The sequence below is a fragment of the Plectropomus leopardus genome, chromosome 13 (assembly GCF_008729295.1).
Source record: "Plectropomus leopardus isolate mb chromosome 13, YSFRI_Pleo_2.0, whole genome shotgun sequence".
In the NCBI taxonomy this organism is placed as follows: Eukaryota; Metazoa; Chordata; class Actinopteri; order Perciformes; family Serranidae; genus Plectropomus; species Plectropomus leopardus.
This window is the reverse complement of record NC_056475.1, coordinates 22,705,388-22,725,320: the sequence shown is the minus strand read 5'-3', so window position 1 is coordinate 22,725,320 and position 19,933 is coordinate 22,705,388. Positions and strand designations below refer to the sequence as shown.

At 40.9% G+C, this 19,933-nt stretch overlaps 1 protein-coding gene across 1 annotated transcript; it reads right to left on the bottom strand.

Moving 5' to 3' along the window:
- Positions 1–766: 766 nt before the first annotated feature.
- Positions 767–3,096, bottom strand: si:dkey-251i10.1 (uncharacterized protein LOC100038774 homolog). The gene is made up of 4 exons (XM_042499223.1): positions 2,886–3,096; positions 1,532–2,018; positions 1,297–1,437; positions 767–1,201 (listed from the first exon to the last, which is right to left on the bottom strand). The coding sequence occupies exons 1-4, from the start codon at positions 2,994–2,996 to the stop codon at positions 1,044–1,046; spliced, it is 897 nt and encodes a 298-aa protein (XP_042355157.1). The 5' UTR covers positions 2,997–3,096; the 3' UTR covers positions 767–1,043.
- Positions 3,097–19,933: the final 16,837 nt, after the last annotated feature.

Below are 19,933 nucleotides of genomic sequence, written 5' to 3'. Positions count from 1 at the left end.
AATTGTATTATCTCTGGCTGCAGATATGACTAGTAAAGGAAATATTTATGTAGCCAAACCTTAACCAATCACTGCTGTCTGTCCCACCTTATCAATACCAGTTTCAACATGTTTGAAGTCAGCCCAGGACACATAACAAAGTTCATTCATGCACTGCGGTGGCGGTTTCATTTACTTAAAGTGGCTGCTGTCAGAATAGATCGTGTGCACCACCTGGATGTGTAGTTATTCTGCACTGCAGGGCCAGGTACATTTAAATCTTTAAAACCCACTTTCTCCAGGATTTCTGGGCGCTGATTTGCATATTCTGATGTTTAAGCAACATGATGCACACGATTTCTATAATGCTCCTAAGGGCCAGTAAAATATACACAAATGTAATAATGGATCCCTCCCAACAGCTTGTCTGCATTTCCCCGCTGTTAACACTAAGTAACTGTACTCCTGAAAGTCATTTAAATTTGATGTGGAAGGCTTCCTAGAAAACAATGAAAATCTCAATAGGTCAATAACTTATCACCACAAAATTAACAAGCACCGTGCCGCTGACTCTAAGAAGCCTGTCGGGGCTTTTTCAAAAGGAGCAAACGCTCAGGTGTTCTACTCTACAATCCCTGTAGTGACCACGGTCAAACCAGGAAGGCTCAGGAAGAGATAAGCGCGAGTAAATATAGCAGTTAGGTGTAATCCACTTCGTGCATTTCATTATCCAGTTGAGTGCTCATCTCATGCAGTAGACAGTGGAGGAGACAGTTTGACATCATGGTTTTTACTTTGTTCCCCAGAATAAATTTATTCAAGTCGGGACCATACAAACCTAGTGAATGACAGGAGGAGGTATCAGATTTCTTTAACAGGAATGACATTGGTAAAGAGGATGTGGAACGTTTAAAATCAAAGATGCACAACGTACAGCAATCGCCCACAGCTAGGGGGTGAGACACTATAGTTTGTTCCCATAAATAAGGCAGAATGCAGAGTCCATAGAAATGGAGAGTTATTACATTTAGCCAAATTGGACAGTGATGTGACAATATGACGAATTAGATAACTTTCTTCAGCTCATCGTACAACACCAGCACGAAGGCGCCGCCCATGCCTCTGAGCACATTGGACCAGGCTCCCTTGAAGAAAGCCTTGCCACCCTCGTCGCGTGCGATCTTGCGCCAGCAGTCAATGGTCCCGCTGTACATGATGTCGGCTGAGAAAGGCAGGATAAAGAGCAGAAGTTAAATTGTGTTGGAGACGTAAACAGACGGTACACAGGCAAGGCGTTAAAAATAACTAATAACTTACCTCCTTTACGCCCAGACTGCATCATCATACGTCTACGGACAGTGTCGAAGGGGTATGAGGTCAGGCCAGCAACAGCTGTCACAGACTGTGCAATCATCCAGCTCACCAAAATATGGGTGTTCTTGGGGTCTGGAAGCATACCTGTAAACACAAAGAGGGAGGAGGGATTACAGATCTAGAAGATGCAAGAGCCTCTTCAATGGTTAAAGTGTACGTACATGTAAAATCCACGTACCCTTAGCTGTGTCATAGATGCCGAAGTATGCAGCCCTGTAGATGATGATGCCCTGCACAGACACATTGAAGCCCTGGTACAGACCCTTCAGGCCATCGGACTTAAAGATCTTAACCAGGCAGTTTCCAAGACCGGTGAACTCTCTTTCGGCTCCAGCCTTTCCCACGTCAGCGGCCAGACGGGTACGGGCGAAGTCGAGGGGGTACACAAAGCACAGAGAGGTGGCTCCAGCGGCGCCACCGGATGCCAGGTTACCAGCGAAATACCTCCAGAACTGGGTGCGCTTGTCGACGCCGTCAAGGAAGATCTTCTTGTACTTGTCCTTGAAGGCGAAGTTGAGGGCCTGGGTGGGGAAATATCTGATGACATTGGCAAGGTTACCTCTCCAGAAGGACAGGAACCCCTGCTCCTTGGGGATACGGACAACGCAGTCCACGATACCCTTGTACTGCATATCTGCGGTGATCTGCTTACTGGCATGCTGGACCTGGAAAAAAAGAGAAAGAAAGAACAGTTAGGACTAAAATAGGGAAGCTAATTAACTGTTGAGCACACGTCAATCACAAGGTCTCCTTGTTATGACCTTGATGTGCGTTAAAGCTGTAAAAGTTGCTGCAGAAGTCTGCGTGCAGGTGCAGTTTAACAGCAGCGTTGACTGGCGATCAAATGATCATGGCTGCTATGCTGAGTCTTTATCAATATACAATTATTAATTGGCGAGGAAACGTCTTCTGACATTAACATGATTGTAAAATAAAACGACCAGGGGTTCATGTGCAAATGATTACAAACACTGTCGTAGTCCGGGTTAAACTCAAAGAAGTGTTAAAGTTGTTGACTCGGCTGTGAATGACTGGCTGGGCCTCACTGCAGCCATCTCACTTGACGCTAGCTAACACCAAGAAGTAAATTACCCACCAGAGACATTTCATCGTCAATTAAAGCTAAAATATAACAGAAGTGTTATCTTCCGTCGACTGCCTATGAAACAGTGTTGTTGTAAATAACTAAGCAGCGCTGCCGTCTATTTGTACACAGTGTCCCAACATCTCTACCAGCGTTTGTCCTTTGTTAGCTGCGCCGGCTAAGGTTAACGTGGGAAGCTAACGTTAGCAGCCGGGCTCGTGTAGGTCATTTCCCATCCCGTGATGACCTCAAATGCTACAACCCGTCGCTCTTAAGACTTTCGTTAATTCTGTATCCTCAGACGCTACTGAGCTATGTTACACTATTGAGTCTATAGCTACACGATGACAACCGGCATCGATAAGCGGTTAACTTTGTCCAGCGGCTGTTAGCAAGATCACACACAAGCTAGCCGGCTAACGTTACTGAGGCTTCCGGAGTTTTTTACCTGAAGGAGAAGCTTCACTCTCTCGATTGGGGCGACGGCTGTTTTGGAGATGGCAGCGGAGATGCCACCGGCCAAGAAATCCTTGGCGAAGGAAATAGCTGTCTCATTCATGTTGCGATGTTCTTGATGTGCCTTTCAGGTAACCAGTAAGCTGGATAAATCCCCACTGCCCTCTACGGCTGATGGCCTAAACCGACGAAATGGCCGATTGTAAAGCCGCGTTGCGGATTTATTTAGCACAATAGATCGCGATAAGACGCGAGAACTGCGATTGAGGATATTGGCCAATCCGTCAACGTCACGCGGCTTTCTGCCAATGAAACTGCTCGGTGAGTGTTGTCGTCACTTCGCGTACATTTCTGGGGCCTCGGTGAGTAAATCCTGATATTACAAAATACACGTGAAGTAACTAAATTTAGACGGAAAAGTAAATGAGTTACTACGTGGACTTGCTCTTATTTGGCTTCACGCGCACAGTCACGCCCTCAGGCCAATGAAAACAGAGGCTTGGCCCTCACAGTTGTCTCAGAGCAAAGTCACAGGGTCGTACAGAGCCTTCAAGGACTCCGCAGAGACATGTAGGGCCTGTCCGTGCCCAGATCACTGCCTAATTACTCACAGCACATTATCTAATGTAAGGCTACTGTCACTTTTAATGTGACGATAAATAGATGGATGCAATATAAAACTATATGCTTGCTTTTCAGTGAGGTGCACTAACACATTTAGGTAACATTTAATGTAATATATAACATTTATGTAACCTTGCCTATTCAGCAGGCTATTAACAGGTAGGTTAACTGTTAACAGTGGATTTTTTTTTTTCAAGTAACACTTGAGTAGTTATATAATGTGCTGCCCAAAACCTAAATGTTATTAAGTCATTTGAAACTTGAGCACACTGGATTGATTTCTTTTTAAAACATTGGAAGGAGGCAATGAGCAACAAAAGAAGAAGTAACCCCCTAAAATTGCAAGAAATTATTAAAAACAGCACAAGATAATGACTTCAAAATTAGTCAGAACAAAAGAAAACAGAAAAATGAAAGTTCAGAACAGAGAAATGACCTGCAAAAAGTGCTTAAAAATTTAAAATAATTCTCTGACATAATATTCAATATGTTATGATAGTTTCTCCCTAGCTTTTTTCTTTTTCCTTGACATTTTTACCTAGCTTTTTTAAAAAAATAATTTCTAATTTGTTTTATTGGGTGTCACAGATGGGGAGAAGTTCTGCATAATTGTAGGGATTCTAAAATCAAAGTTTCATTCATCCAGTTTAGGATTTATCAAAGTTGTGCACTAGAGGGCGACAAGAGACTTGATGTCTTTCTCTTTATTTATCTGATGAGCAGAACCCACAGCCCAGTGACACAACACTTAGTTTGCCCGGGGGCCACTTTTGCAAAATGACAGGAGGCCAGGGGCCAATTAATAAACACATTTTATAATATTTATCAAACAAAATGAATAAACATGAAAAATCAAGAAAATCTCATCTGGCAATTTTCCATTTAATTGTCTGTTTTCAACCTTTTGACATTCGCTGTCCACTTTGCCAAGAGGCATATCCAGACGCAGCCGTGCACATTTCATGTGTGTGCAGGGATGTTTCAAGGATTTGACATTCTGGGCTCAGCCCAAACTTCTGCTGAGGGGGTCTGAGGGATACTAGCATGGCATTTTCTTTTGATAAACAAGCTCTGTGATGTGTTTAAAGAACTCTGGCAACTCATTGACATTCAAAGAGCAATAAACTAATGGGAAAAAAATCATGGGTGGAATTTTTATGATTATTATAATTTATTGTGAATTAGAAAATGTTGGTGGGCTAACTGGCATCCTGTTGGGGGATCGTTTGGGCCTGTGGGCCATTATTTGAGTAAAATTGTCTTAAACCTAGGCCTACTGCATGCAGAGGAACGCAAGGTACAAATACACCAACCAAAAACATTATGTAGTAGAAATACAATGATGGAATATTTTAAAGAAGTGGCATCATTGTCACATCTTGAAAAAAAACACGTTAAGCTTTTAAAGCTTCACTGTCACTTAAAGCTTATTTTTAAATGCTAAGTCATGCTCCGTCTCTGCTCATTTCGTTATAGACGGCAGCACGTCACTTAAGCCAACACACGGGCCTCAACAAACAATAACGGCCGCATTGCAATAAACGAAAACCTCATTTGGAAAATCAGTCTTCTCTGTTAAAGGAGCAACGCTATGCAACTGTCTACCAACTTAACTGAAGTGCAACCCTGTGTTATTGTTTTAATAGAGGTATTAAATCATGGCTTAAAGAGAAACTTGCGTTTAAAACCACATCAGCTTTTTGCACTGTGTGTGGCTGTGTTTCTGTGTATGGCTTTTAATGTGTTTATTTGTGGAGGTATCTTTAGGGATGTATTTGTGGTATTTGTGGATGTATTATGTGTATGGATTTATTGATGGGTTTCTGTGTGTGTGTGTGTGTGTGTGTGTGTGTGTGTGTGTGGGTTACTTGGTGATGCATTTTTTTCCTTGTAATATTCAACATTTTTTAAAAAGCCTCCTGCGAACAGCTGCACATAAGCATTTAACTACAAACACTAAACACAGCACATCTGGTTTTTGTGCATAAATGTACATTTCTAATGCTGATGTCCATATAAAATAAACCACACATCTATCTATGTTTTATGGCTGTGTGTGTTCTGTGCTGTTGTAGCTCTTTGCTCTCCTGTACATCTGTGCAGGTGTGCTGCGTTACCCTACGAGGCGCACCCGTTCAGGTTGAGGAGATGCTCAAAACCTCTGTGTCTGCAGCAGAGGAGAAAGGCCTCTGCTGCTGGTTTTGCTGCCTCTCAGTATTGGAGTTTTGTTTGCATGGAATTTGCTTATGAATCCAATTGATTTGATTGTTTTAAAGTTGTCTAGGTGTTTATTTTTGGTCGGTGGTGTAGAGTACTTTCCACCGGGGCAGCCCAAGGGTGGGCCGTAACAAATGGGGGCTTGTCCAGGATAAAGGCCATGAGGTAAGGCAAATGTAAGTGTTTATGTCTTTCTAGTGGCCTTTGTTTAGTGGTTAGTTCTGCTTTGTGTGGGTTACTGAAATTTCAGTTGTGAGCACCCTGTTTACACCGGGCAGGTTTAAAGAGCTTGCCACTTTGTTATTTTGCCCTTTTTATTTTTGGTGTGGGGGCATGCTTCAGTGTATAACAGTTGGCTACAACATGCACTGAATTCAGCATTTTAAATAGCCCTGAGCTCGCCAAGCCACTGAAAACGAGCTAGGTTAGCCATCTTGGTAGGCAGGTCAGGTTTGCAGTGCCTCAACAGCTTGTTTTCATAGATTTTTTCTCTTCACATGGCATCTTAGTTGTGATTTCTTTGTTTTATGAAATGACTTAATGTTTGTTGAGTCACTGTTTGGCGTAGTTGCGATAAACACGTGTGAGCAGTGACTTGTGGTTTGTAACCTGCTGGGTTGTGGTCTCTGAACTACACATTTATTGGGTTAAGTTGGCAGCAGTTGTGTCGTGGTGGTTGCACTTCACTTTTGATGTGGTCACTTGTGTGTTACTGTTGTTGGGTATTAATTGTGTCAAGTTAGTTGTGACCTTTTTGGGTTCGGCATGTAGTCACTCCATAGATCGTGGGATCTTAGAGTGGTGGGCTTGACCTCCCACTTTATCTGGTCAGTTACAGCTGCTGGTTTCCTACATCCAACATAAACTTATGTATGACGACTAAAAGGCCAGTGACGCTTAATGTATTGCTGACTTCCTGCTGCTCTCGAAGTGTCATCATTGTGATACTATAGTCCAGGTGATCATATGTTCCTGTAGCAATTTTAAAAAAACTGTTTACTATGTTTAAATATTATTATGTTTAATTTCAAGCTTCATCAAACAACAGAACCAGAAGCCAAATATGTTCTTCATTAAATGCCAGCTGTTTAAGTTGTCTTCAGGGTGTTGTTTATAGTTCGTTATACCGACGCATGTTTACAGTGACCATATAAAACTCAGATAAGAGTGTTGTGATTAAAACGCTGGCTGTACAGTAAACACCTTTATCTCACAGTAATAAGTCAAAGGTCACATGATTGGAGGTTTGAACCTGTGTTACTCACAGTAACCTCTGTATGTCTTATCCAGTGCACAGGGTTGACCACATGGAGGAGCTGCTGTGATGCCGTACACTCAGAGTCAAACTGCCAAACTACTGAGGAGAGTATTCACTCACTCATTGTGCAATGTTTTGTTTTAACAAGATACTTTAGTCTGAATGTAGTGAAGTGCTGCCATGGCGATAACGGCGCCTTATTACGTGCGTAGCTCTGTTGTTCTCCATTTGGTTGGATGTGCATTTTAATGACAGTCAGTGTCCACTTGTGTTTCTTACTGCCACTTGAGCATCCAGCTGAACAGGAGGTGTAAATTAATCCACTAATCCCTCTGCTGTCTTTTAATTACAGGGAGGGCAAGAGGTCAATGGCAAGCACTTTTTGCACAATTGCAAAATAAATTGTGCTTTTGTTTTCTTGTATGAGAGGAAGTGTAGGGTTTATTTAATCATATTTTTAGTGTTGCATTTTTACTGTAATTCTGGTTACTTCATAGAAATGCCTCAAGACAGATCTATAAATAACGCTAAATGTATAGATATAAAAAAAAACAGCGTTGAGAGACTTTTACAAAAGTAGATCCTAATCTGTAATCAGTTAGATTTGTTTCTTAACCAAAACAGTCAATATTTTGCAAGCAAAAAATGGCAGCTGCTGTGTGATCAAACTTCCAAATTTAGTTCTGTGTTTATGTCCTTGGGGGGGAATAATACAGAGTATACAGTATCTGCACACACACACACAGACACAAACTGCACAACAAGAGTTTGTTTGGATAAGAAAGAACAGGATGCCTCGGTGTTACAGGTGAGTACACAGCTGCATGTCATCCCCTCTGTATCAACCCTTTCCTCCCACAGGTCAGCTGCAGCAGTGGAACAAGTACACATTTCACAGTCCCAGTCCTGCTGTAAGCTGATAGGAATAGAAAAGGCTGCTGGGATGCAGACTGGTCTCCAGGCAGAGGAGGGAACATATTTAATTTAACATTCAAGCTCACCTCAGCTACACTTAAAGTCACCTGTGGGGGGAAAAAAAGCCAATATTTATTACCAAAAACACGATCCAATCAGATGCAGTCTTCAGTTTGAGTACAAAACCCATTTTTAATAAGTTCAGTGTGAAGGTCAAAGCCATTACTGTTCATTCAGTGGAGATTTGCTTTGAACACAGGCAGCTTTTAAAACCATTAAAAGACAATAAAACAAAACCAGTTCGGTTAATTAAGCGGATTAGTGAGTGATAATTCTGTTGCTATGCTACAAATGTTGAACCCCCCTGAACATAATTGACTTTTTAATAGTATACACCTTGTGTTGTCCATCATGTTGATGCCTGAAGTAATGGCTGCAACAGCCCAGCTGTTCTCCCACAGGAAACAGTTTTACACCCCATGGGCATACTCAGTGTTTTCAGGGGGCCAATCACAGTGCGCCTTCAACTGAGATGCGCCATCCAGTCTAAGCGCACTGATCTCAACTCTGGCTGGACAACTGTGGAGCTGCGACGCAACCAAGTCCAAATGCGACACACTTGGAGGCTGGAGTCCGACTGGTGCTGACTGCTGATCAGCCGCAGAGAAACTTTTTGGATATTTTTTTTTAGATTTACATTCCGCTTACAGAGATCAATATAACTGGGATCCGAGAAATAAATGGGACAACAGAAATCGCGAGAACTTGAATCGCTCCAGTTGCGCGCACGGTTCAGTGTTTAGCCAACTTTGTGCGGGAGGTAGCGCATCCGATCCACCTCGGTCCGTGCGGGCGCAGCAGCAGCAGCAGAGGAGGAGGAGGCTGGATGTGGCAGGAGACGGGTCACTGAGCTGCAGCGAGCAGGGTGCGAGTTTCACCCCAGTCCCCCCAACTCTCCAATGTCACCGGACAGGATGATGATCATTGGACTTCTGCTCAATGTCTTCTCTCATGGTATGCACATGTCCTATTTCTATCTGCAGATGTGGAATATATCACTGCTGAGATATTGTTCATTCTTATTCATATAGTCTGTTAAGTCTGGTAGGGCTTAGAGTGTGTTTTTCCGTTCTAAAAAAATCCCACTGGAGGATAGCTGTCTTCCAGGACCCAGAAACTGAGCAGTGATGCATGCATATCCATTTTTTTCATGCAAATGTCTGGTGAAAAAGCAACAATTACAGATTGTAAGGAAGCCCCCCAGGTTATATACACATGAGAGCAATGACATTTAGTGTATTTTGATGATTATAATATTCTGGTCTCATTAAGATTCCCCACTCTGAAATTAAGTTGGTCATAAAGTTGTAACTTTAAAAAAAAGATCCATATGTAGATATTTTTACTCATGTATGTAACCTGACAGAAGACAGATGGCTCATATTTTCAAAGAAAAGAAGCAATTAAGTAGAGAAAGACTGGGTGTCTAAGCACAAGATTTAGTGTTCCAGGTTTGAGTGAAACTTTTGACCCTCAAAAAAACATTAAGCAGGTCCATAAAATCAGGCCCCTCATTCATCGTAAGTAGCAGCAGCCTAAGATTTCTACATCTGGATGACATCATGAGTTCAGGTCTGTTATTCTGCCTTGGACTTGTTCCAAACAGTGCTTTCCATCTTCCATAATATTGATTGGACTGTCCCAGATCATGAAATTATCATGAGTTGTTAAACCAAATGATATTCTCCTTTACATAAAAGCATTTTTTGCTGCAACAGCTATAAATAGTTGGCATTAAACACAAGTTGTGCATTAGAAGTTGATACTGAAGAGGGATTAAATCTGAAAGCAAAAACTTCATAATGGAGCAGTTTGTAGTTTCACTGACATATAAGTCTGTCTTTGCTGGTAAACAAATGGGCAAAAGATGGGTGATATTTTACGTTCTAGTCAATAAATTTGGATTCCTCATGCTCCTGCAAAATGAGTTAAAATCATTTAAGTCAATAATGTGACTGGCCGGCTAAGAAATCTCAGGGGGATAAAGCTTGTTGATCTGTGGTTATTAATGTTGTTTTATGTCATTTATGATCTGCAGTAGGTGCAGAAATTCATTTTCATTATTTGAATGTGGTTACTGATCTCGATCTGTTGTTAACATACAAAACAGTCTTTACATGAAACTCAACTCCTCCTCCTGTGCTCCTCACTGCAGAAACACAATGCAAATACAGTAATTGTTTGGATTATTTCAGTAGTACAGGAGGTGCAGGCTTCACTGCATTCAGGGAAATTCAGATAATGTCAGGTGAAGCTGCCCATTAGAGATTAGTATCATGAAGTGATGAATGCTTTCTTGTGAATGTCAAACCTCTTAGGCACCCGGTTTATCATCCGCTGTGTCAAACCCACCTGACAGGCACTTGGGTGGAATCACACCAAGAAAAGCGGTTACTTTCAAGCGCTGTTTAATCAAAATCTGCATCATTACAGGTGCAAATCAGAGGTGATGTTGAATTATACCTGATTGCAATATTGGGATTTAATTTTGGTTAATTGATGTCATTAAGAAAGGTGAAATCTGTGCAGAACACCCCTGACTTTAATCTGTTTTTGGGGGGGCAAATCTGTCGTAAAGCTGCTTTGCTTTCGAGACTCTTAATGGATTTCCCTTGATATTGTATAAAAAACTTCTCAGAACTGTATTCTGTTTCATACAATGTTATTTTTACCTTGTAATATTTCAGGCCATGTGCAACTCTGTGATCTAAACAATAGCAATGGGAACTTTAGAGGTAGGCAGCAGCCCTCCCGAAATGTCTGTCACCACTGCCGTTCCACAGAGCTCAGGGCGAGCCAGTGCTATCATTAATGTGTCTTCACAAGATTGGATAGGGGAGAATTGCACCTGTTTGTATAGATTACAGATATTCTGCCTCCCCTGCGAACAAAACAAAGTCCCCCATCTGCTTTATTACTTCTCTGCTACTGAGAAAACACAGGAAGGATCCTGCGTGCAGAAAACACATTTTATAATTTATAACTTGCTATTTTTTCATGTGTCACTGATTTGACCCATTGCTGAAATGACACACTCTCAATCATTGATTGTCTGCATGCGTTGTTGCATTCATCCGTGTCCTATTCCGAATTAATAGCAGTGGAATAGAAAGACATATAATGCATAATTAATAATGCAATTACTTTGAATGTGGCTGCACACCTTTGTCAGATAAATCAATGGAAAGGCGGTTATTGTTGAACGACATTAAACCCGACTTTGACCCTTTGCTGCTGGGCCTCTGTGGATTATTGCTTAAATCCCAGTCCAGACTGCAACTGGTGATGGAGTGCTGCTATTTTTGTACTTCATTTAGTGGACGCGATTGAGCTGTAACACGGTTGTCATAAATTTATTAGAGCTCATTTTCCGGCTGTGTAAAGTTACACAGGTCTTGGGTGGACTAATATCCACATGCTTGAGCTGTTTCTGACTGTTTGATGTACACAGTGTGTGTGTGTGTGTGTGTGTGTGTTTGAGCACTCTGGGCTCACAGGTTTCTCCAAACCTTCTTAATCTCTCCTGCTGTGCTCTTCTTTCTTCTCTCTCTCTTTTTGCTGAGGCATTGTCTTTATGCACTCTGTGCCTGTAATTCAGTTTCGTTTAGGACGACAGCACACAAAGATTAAATTGGCAACATGCCCATTGGACATTACTCAGATAAAACACATAAAATAGACTCTCTGAATATGCAATTATTTCATGTATTTGAAGTTTTACTTTAAAGAAATTGTTTTAATTAAAATGAAGGATAACTTGAACATGAAAACGTGGCTTTCTGAATGGCACCTGATTTCCACTCACCTCACTGTCAAGCTCATGAATACTAATTTGAATAATTGACGTGCATTTGTTGGTCTGCATCTTGATTGTCACTTGCACACATGATGGCACCAACAGAAATCCCACAGCCTGATGGAAACTGTCGATACGTGGGCCGCTGTCTGGCCAAGAAATTATTTGGCACGTCGTAATTTAGGACTGCACCAGGTTGCAGGAGGCAGAAGCCTGAAATATTCACACAGCTCCACTCACACCCTGACTGGCTGATGCGGCACCTGATGCAAGTATGTATTTTACCTGGAGTACATAAGAGGGATGTTGCCTGCGTGATGTGGCTGCACAAACCAGCAGCTCAGCTCATTAAATAGGCCTCATGTACTGGAATCACTGGGAAACTGTTGATTCAAGACATCAAACGCTGGTTTTTGGATGAACTAGTAGAGTTTTCCCCTTTGGATGCTTGAACCACATGCTGTTAGAACACCTAGTTTATGCTAAACAGGCATAATCAAGTCAATTTATCATCTTTTTTTACTGCTGAAAAGATTCTCTGCAAACCTGAATGTATGACAGGTGTGTCAGAGGAAGGACAATTGCTGTCTAATGTGTATAGTTTTTTAAAAGCTGGTCATGTGGAATGCTTCATTTATTAGATATATGGCTTGCTTGCCCCAGTTGGTGTAATTTGTAGTTGGCAATTGCTGAATGTCAGAAATTAGTTTTCCCATTTCTGAGAGCCTTGGGTTTTGTTTTTTTCTTAAGGTTTCCAACTGGATTTAAAAATAAAATGTTTGTTTTCTTAAAAAGAAAAATCTAAGAGTAACATAAATTTCTCTTACTTTATCGTAGTTTGTCTCTAGCCTGGAGTAGTTTATTACTTTTTTGTTGTTTGGGCTGCATTGATGCTCACTGATCATTCTATTTGCTCCATTTATTCACATGCTTACATCTTGGGACCATTTGAGGAACTTTCAGGCATTTATTGTAGGATGATGTTTATGATGATAAATCATGATACTTATGTTTTGACTCGAGGGGTATGTAAGGTTACATGTAGCTGTATTTAATGTTTAGTGTGCTTTTTTTTAACTATATTGTCTGGCTGATGATGCAAAGCAGTTTCAGGTAATAATCAGTGTCAGCAGTCCTCTGATTGGATGATTAGTGTTTGTATATATGTAGAAATGTTCATCATACCTGATGAAGGTCTGCTAGACCGAAACGTCATTTTAGTTTAGTGTATGAGAGTTTTCTCTTTATTTAATCATATATTTTTATTGCATCTCTCATTCATCCCAACCTACTTTAGGTAACAACCCTTGTGTTATGTGATGAAAATGTCCCCCTTTTGGTTGAGCTGTCTCTTTCCCTTTTTTATGCCATAAAATGACAATAGTCATGACTCGATTATTTCTCACTGCAAGCGTGCATCTTGCTGAAGGCTACACAGCACTGCACATGACTCTGGCGCTGGAGTCGTCTCTGCAGGGTGTGTGCATAAAAAACGATTAAAGCAAGTGCAACTGTGCTGCACTTTTCAGTGCCCCAGTCACACACAGATACATTCTTGTTAGCTTCCACAAATGGAGGAGCAAACAAAGGTGCAAGTTGTCCATGCTCGCAAAGCAATTTTGGGCAATTTTGGGATCAAGGTGTAATATTTTGTTACATTTACAGTTTTAGAAAAAAGCCAGAAAGGCATCTCTCTCAGCTGGTGTTGTACGGTTAAATGAAATTGCAGCCTTTTGTGAGTATTGAAATCAAGTTGTTATTTGAAGTGGACTTTGTACAGATAATGCGTTTTTATTGTGCTGAGTACTGAGTGAGACTGTTTGGCGTGACATGTTATTGCTGCCATCAGTGTTGTCCTGATGTGAAAAAAGCCACAGGAGTCCCTAGTGGAAAGATGCGGAATAAATAAATGCAGTGTGGAGGGATGAGGGATGATTTGGAGAAAAATTGGAGGCAAAAAATAATAACATGCATCAAGTATAACATCATGGAGGGATTGAGGTGGAAGGAAAGTTGCAAAAATGAGATTACCAAGGGCATAGGTCAGAGGTTTGCTAGAGGAGGGAAAAAAGTTGAGAGAAGAAGATGAGCTCAGAGGTCATTACAACTAGGAGAATTAAGAAACATGTATAAAAAATACAAGTAACGACAACACAGAGCAAGTTCAAATTTGGGTTTAGGGACAGTTCACCCACAAATAAACAGTACATATTTTCCTTTTTCCGGTAGTGCTATTTATTAATCTAGATTGTTTTGGTGTGAGTTGCCGAGTGTTGGAGATATCCACAGACCTTGTTGTGAGCAGTTTCATGTAGGAACTATTTTCTGATAGTTAATTTCACCCACCAACCATATCTGCTGAAGTAAGCGTGCATCTCTGATACTCGGCAACTTACCCCAAAACAATTTAGATCGATAAGTAGCATTGTATTTTCAACACGTCTCATCCTGAGTCATCACATGTTGCTGCTTTGAGGTGGACTTCCATGTCTACGTATTATGCTCTAGGTGTCCTTCTGTGTCTCTCTTTACGTTTTGGGACGCCAGTATTATGGTGTCAACACAAGCACATGGATGGATTACGCTGCAGGTTGTTATGTTTAGGCAACAACTGCACATGGCAACCAACACCGGGATGTCAACAAATGCACATGCTGGCACGAAAGGCTAGGATAAGAGGACAAAGGCACATGATAAAGTGTAGAAAAACGAACACCAGACTAGCACATGAAAGTCCAGGGTTTGGTGGACCTATCCACCACCCCTCCTGTCTGCCCCTAGATGCCCTCTCGCTCCTTATATTACATCGCTGCTGGCAGTGTTTGAACCCCTCCTGCGATGTTTTCCCGCGGTCACAACAGATGCTGTCCGTCTGTCCGCCAGCGTATATCACCATGACCGGTTTTGTTGGTCGCATTCTCTCTTGACACCGTCCAGTGGGAGTTTCACATGGACTTAAAATGTGGCTTTTGGCAGAGCAATGTTACGCCAAAAGCACTGTCAAAGTAGTGATATTTTACCACTTATAGTTTGGAATGGCAGTGGGCTGGTATTTTTAAATTTTGGGGGTGACCTGTCCCTTTAATATATACAAAGCTGAGCTGTAAATTGCTACTTTGTACGTTTTCTGTTCATATGTAAATTTCCTCTACAATGCTGAACATGACTGAAAAAAAGCCATTTGCCTTGAATCAGCATGTGAAGAGGAAACTCACTGGCAGTTACCACAGTGAACAGTAAATGAAACCAAAATGATCCTCTTTCTTTAAAAGAGAGCTGTTGGACTGAGGTTGCCCAGGGCAGTGCCTGCAATTCTCCTCCCAACAAAGACAATATGTGCAAACTGTTAAGCATATGTTTGATGTGAATAGAAAGTTTAATGTTAGAAAACGATGAGCCGATTGGTGGAAAGTGCCAAACATAGAGCTCAGCAGAAATGACTGTGTCAATAAGAGCCCACACAGACTTAAGTCAGCACTGATGAACCAGCTGTGTCCGTCCGGAGGAAATACCTCTGACCACTGGTACATAAACCAACACAGGAGAGGAAGTTTGCTGTCACACACATTGTAATTCAGTCAGAATCAGAAAACTTAAATGTCATTGCAAACCCTGAATCAGCACAGAGATCCTTGATAACGGCACAAGATGGTGCTGTGTTTTTAATCAAACTGTTCTGTGTGTGAAATGAAGGCATTTTAATTTTGGGAACCAGATGGGGTCAGTCACTTTGTCAGATTTGTGCTTTGTTTATTTTTAGACTTGGACCTAATCTACTAGTTGCTGTTGCAAATGTTTACAAAGACCTTTCATTTGCCATCTGCTGTGTCCATTTTTTAATAAATTTATATATATACGTATATTTGAATGTAGTTGCATAAATCAAAATGAAAATTGGCACTATGGCAGGAAAGCCATTGTTTTGACTTAACAAACATGCTCTATTGTCCTGCAGCTTACTCGCTCCCATTTATTCAGTCAAATGCTTTCCAGTGTAGTCCCGTAAGGTCCATTAGCTTTTAAATTAACAGTCCATTAACTGCACAATTTATTGAGGATATTAATATATTTACATGAATTTACATCAGTCAAGATAACATTACATCTATGTGCTGGTCATCTAGGTGTAGATTTTGAGTGGTGATGCAGGAGACATGTGTCCCTTTATATTTAAAGACATGTCCCCCCCCAACAGAACCATGAAAGTGGCAAAGGACTTTTATTATGCCTACGCGCTGGCTGTAGCTGTAGCTGCAGGAATAATATTTTCAGTTTGTCCTTCATTCTGTCCGTCCATCCGTCTATCCATCAATCTGCTTAATTCTCGTGAATGCAATATCAAAAGCTCACCTTGAGGAAATTTCTTCAGATTTGGCAAAAATTTCCACTTGGACTCAAGGATGAACTGACTGGATTTTAGTAGTCACTGTGACCTCACAAAACATGTTTTTGGCCATAACTCAATAATTCATGTGAACATTTTGACTACATTTCACTCAGATGTCTAATAGGATAAAATATTGAAGCAATGACATTTTATATCTAAAAGGTCAAAGGTCAGCTTCACAGTGACATCATGATATTCTATGAAAAAAAAATTGCTCAGCCTCATAAGTCAGAAGGAAAGCCATTTGGTCCAATACTGAACTGACTCTAATCTTTAGGCACTGCTGATTATAGCAGCCAAATGTTGCTTGCCTGGAGGGTTGAATATGCAAGGTCTGGCACTGTCAAAATTAAAGACTTTTACACCTCAAATGGATTCTGAAAAGGCATTAATTGGTGCATAAAGAAGTTAGAAGTTAAGATTTAGATGCTCAAAACTTCTGGTGAACACCAACTTTTATACATTTTTTAATCAATAAATTAATTGTTGGGTATGTAAAATATCAGAAAATACTGTAGTGTATGCCCATCAAAAAGTCTCAAAACCAAGTTGTCATCTTCAAACTGCTTATTTTTTTAACTTAAGTCTGACCTGAATCCGAAAGAGAGGCCGGAACAATTGTCTTAATTGATTTTCTTTTAACTTTTCACTTCAGCTGCAGTTTAAATAAATAATTCACAGGTTAAGCGTCTGATTGCCACCATATTTCACTAAATTCCACCTAAAGACCACAGCCTGCCTTTATGTGGAACATTCATGTGCAAGCAAACATAGTAACATAAATGCAGTGCCCACTGGTTCGACTGTTGTGATAAATGAGTGCAAGTAGTAACTCTCACTTTTGCTCCATCTTGACGCCTTGCTGCCGTTACCTCCTTGAGCCCTCAACTTCCTTCCAAGATGTCCCCTTCTGTTAGGATCCCCGTGAACACATTTCACATCAGAGTCGCACTCTCCTGCCACGCTCTGCTCACAAGTCAAATTACCGCCCAACAATCTGGACGCTCTGCTGCCCATCCCACACATTTGAAATAACGGAAGAGAAATCTTCACCGAAACCAATTCACTCCCCGTGAGTGTTGGTGTGCGCACAGTTTGTGGCGTTAACCTTCATCAGCTTTGCTTCACAAGTTCTATTAATCACCCCAGTGAGAAATCAATAGTGTGTATTATGGCTCACAGTAATTCATTTTTCTCTCAGCATTTTCTTTAAAACACACACTTCCCCGACCAACAATTCCCTTAACCCAGACTTTTACTTAAGAGAATTTGCTGCATGTCAAACAGTATAATGTGAGCACATCGCTTCTTTATCAGCATGATGCTGAATAATGTTCAAGTTATTCAAATTATTATGACCTGTCTACTGGACTAGATTGAACAGAGCAGCTCTGTACTTTATAAGGTTTTTGCTATCTGTGCCTGCTCTCGGAAACTAAAATTGCTGATAGTCTCTCTTTATCAATGGAAAGCCAGAGGGAGCAAACACTGAGAGGGAATAATGAATAAGCTATTCACTGCTCAAACAGGAGATTACATAAAGCCTGCTTAAACTGCAGCTAAACATGGCAGAATTTATTACATCCGTATAATTATCAAGGTGCCATGATCCGCAGATAGGCAGGTAATCATCACCTGTACATATACCCTGTGGATGTGTGACTGTGAGTGTGACTCATTGCCCCGTGTATTCCTTGTGTTTTTTCTTCCCCACCTCCCCATGGAGTCACTGCGGTAGCATTGGCAGGTTTCCTGCAGCGGCGATGAAGCGGAGCCTCTGTTTATGATATGTCTCATGCCAAAGTGAGACATGGACCTCATGTGGCGCCTGAGATTGCAAAACATGCAGCAGCAGAATTGGATTGTAGCCGCGCTTTGTGCCGCCAGTCAGCAGGAGCTTAATCGAAGTGTGTGACCGATCTCGCACAATGCTGTCTGTATGTGTGTGTGCATGATGTATATGTTAATGCACTGAAGCATAAGTCCACGTGTTGGAGGGTACAATAGGTACAGATAAGTTCAAACAAGAACATTTCCTCCATTATTTCTCCTTGCACAACATGTTCTTAAAGGTCTGTTCCTTTTGTGCACTTAAAAAAGTGACAGGATGTAGCGAATTAGCAAGATAAAGCAGAAAAAGGATATGCATATTGCCTACCCAAGCTATTTTTCCTTCTCTGAAATGGCTGTGTATAAAGTGTAATTTGTGAGGACAATTATGTGTCACATTTGAGAAAATTAATTTCCTGAAATGCTCCATCAGAAGGCATTTTTATGAAGACAGCTTTCTTTTTTCTCTCTCTCGTTGCCCCCAGGCTGCATTGTGTTTCTCATGGCGCAACAATCAGTATTATGAAATGATTTGTAGTTTTTCACTTTCAGTCATTTTAGACTGAACACTGCCAATCAAAAATACTCCTAATGCTTAATCACTGTGCACCAACACGGCTGTTTTTCTTCTGAATAATGTATTGGTTTGAGAGGAAATGTGGTTGTGATTTACAATGCATTGTACTCAGCAACCCTTATGGAAAGAATCAGCTGATGGATTCTACAGTATCTTAAAGCAGCACATTTTTAGGTGGAACAGACTGTTTGTCCAAAGAAACTTCAGGGTGGAGACATCCTCCGAGTGGACATTTGAGTTGAGTCACTGTCTGAATGAAATATCCAGATGGAAGCAAAAGTATCAGTTGGTTTGGTGGGAAAAAACAAGATGAGCTGTGCTCGATGAAGTGGTTTTATCTTTGGCATTAGATGTAGGGAGACGGTGTCTGACATTGGTGAAAAGCTTGTTCCAAGTAAAGAGGCACCCTGCTGCAAAAGGGTTGGCCCCCAGCTGTTCATGTGTCCTTTTACAATAATAACAGCAGTGCTTTTGTACAAGACATCCATCTGTACTGAAGATAGTATCTCACATGTCAAATGCCTAAGCACCACACCAGTGTTTTTGTTTTGGCATGCTGTTTCCTGTATATTTGGCTTTGCTGCCAATGATTTTCAACAGCATGTCACAGGTTTTTAGATTGTTGAATGCATGTTTACTACTTTTCAGTTAGCTATTAGTTTGGATCCCAGTATGGCAAGAGTAAATGAACTCCACACTTTATTTTTAAGCCAAATTATTTTGGAAATGCTCCCTTGTTGGTAGTTCAAGTATTTGAAGGAAGATCCAAGAAGCATCTGAGACTTGAGAGTTGGCTTTTGAACTGCATCTTTTTCAGCAGATTAATTGTTCACAACATAGCTGTTTTAGTCGTCTTTAAGGTTATGTTTTTTTGACTTGCTTTTGAAAGTAGAGCTGTTTGGCAGCTGAGCCTCAAATACTGGATGAAGAAACACTTGAATAGACCAAACAAAATATTGCCAATTTTCTCTTCTTGGTGTGTTTGCAACACAGTCACCAGGTGTGGACTCGAGTCACATAGCTTGGACCCTAGTCAGACTCAAGTCACTAATTTGATGACTTTAGACTTGACTTGTAACTTGATTTTAGACTTGACTTGTAACTTGTAAAAGATTTGCTGTTATTAAATGGCATTACATTTGGTTAAGGGCACATTATGAACTAAAAAACTAAAAATTTAGGACTTAGGACTAAAAAACTCAAAGTTGAGGACTTGGGACTTAAGTGCAAAGACTTGCTCGTGACTTGCAAAATAATGAAATATCTGTTAATTGCTAGAACAAATGTCTGCACTGTAACTTTCTTCACACCACAGTACAATAGTACATTTTATATGTACATAATTATACATGTTGTTTTCTGGACATTTTTCCAGA

Excerpts from the sequence above, each read along its gene's own strand:
- si:dkey-251i10.1 (XM_042499223.1), bottom strand. The coding sequence starts at position 2,996 with ATGAATGAGACAGCTATTTCCTTCGCCAAGGATTTCTTGGCCGGTGGC. Across the intron at positions 2,019-2,885 it reads GAGTGAAGCTTCTCCTTCAG|GTCCAGCATGCCAGTAAGCA; the intron begins GTAAAAAACTCC and ends CTTTTTTTCCAG. Across the intron at positions 1,438-1,531 it reads CATCTATGACACAGCTAAGG|GTATGCTTCCAGACCCCAAG; the intron begins GTACGTGGATTT and ends TTGTGTTTACAG.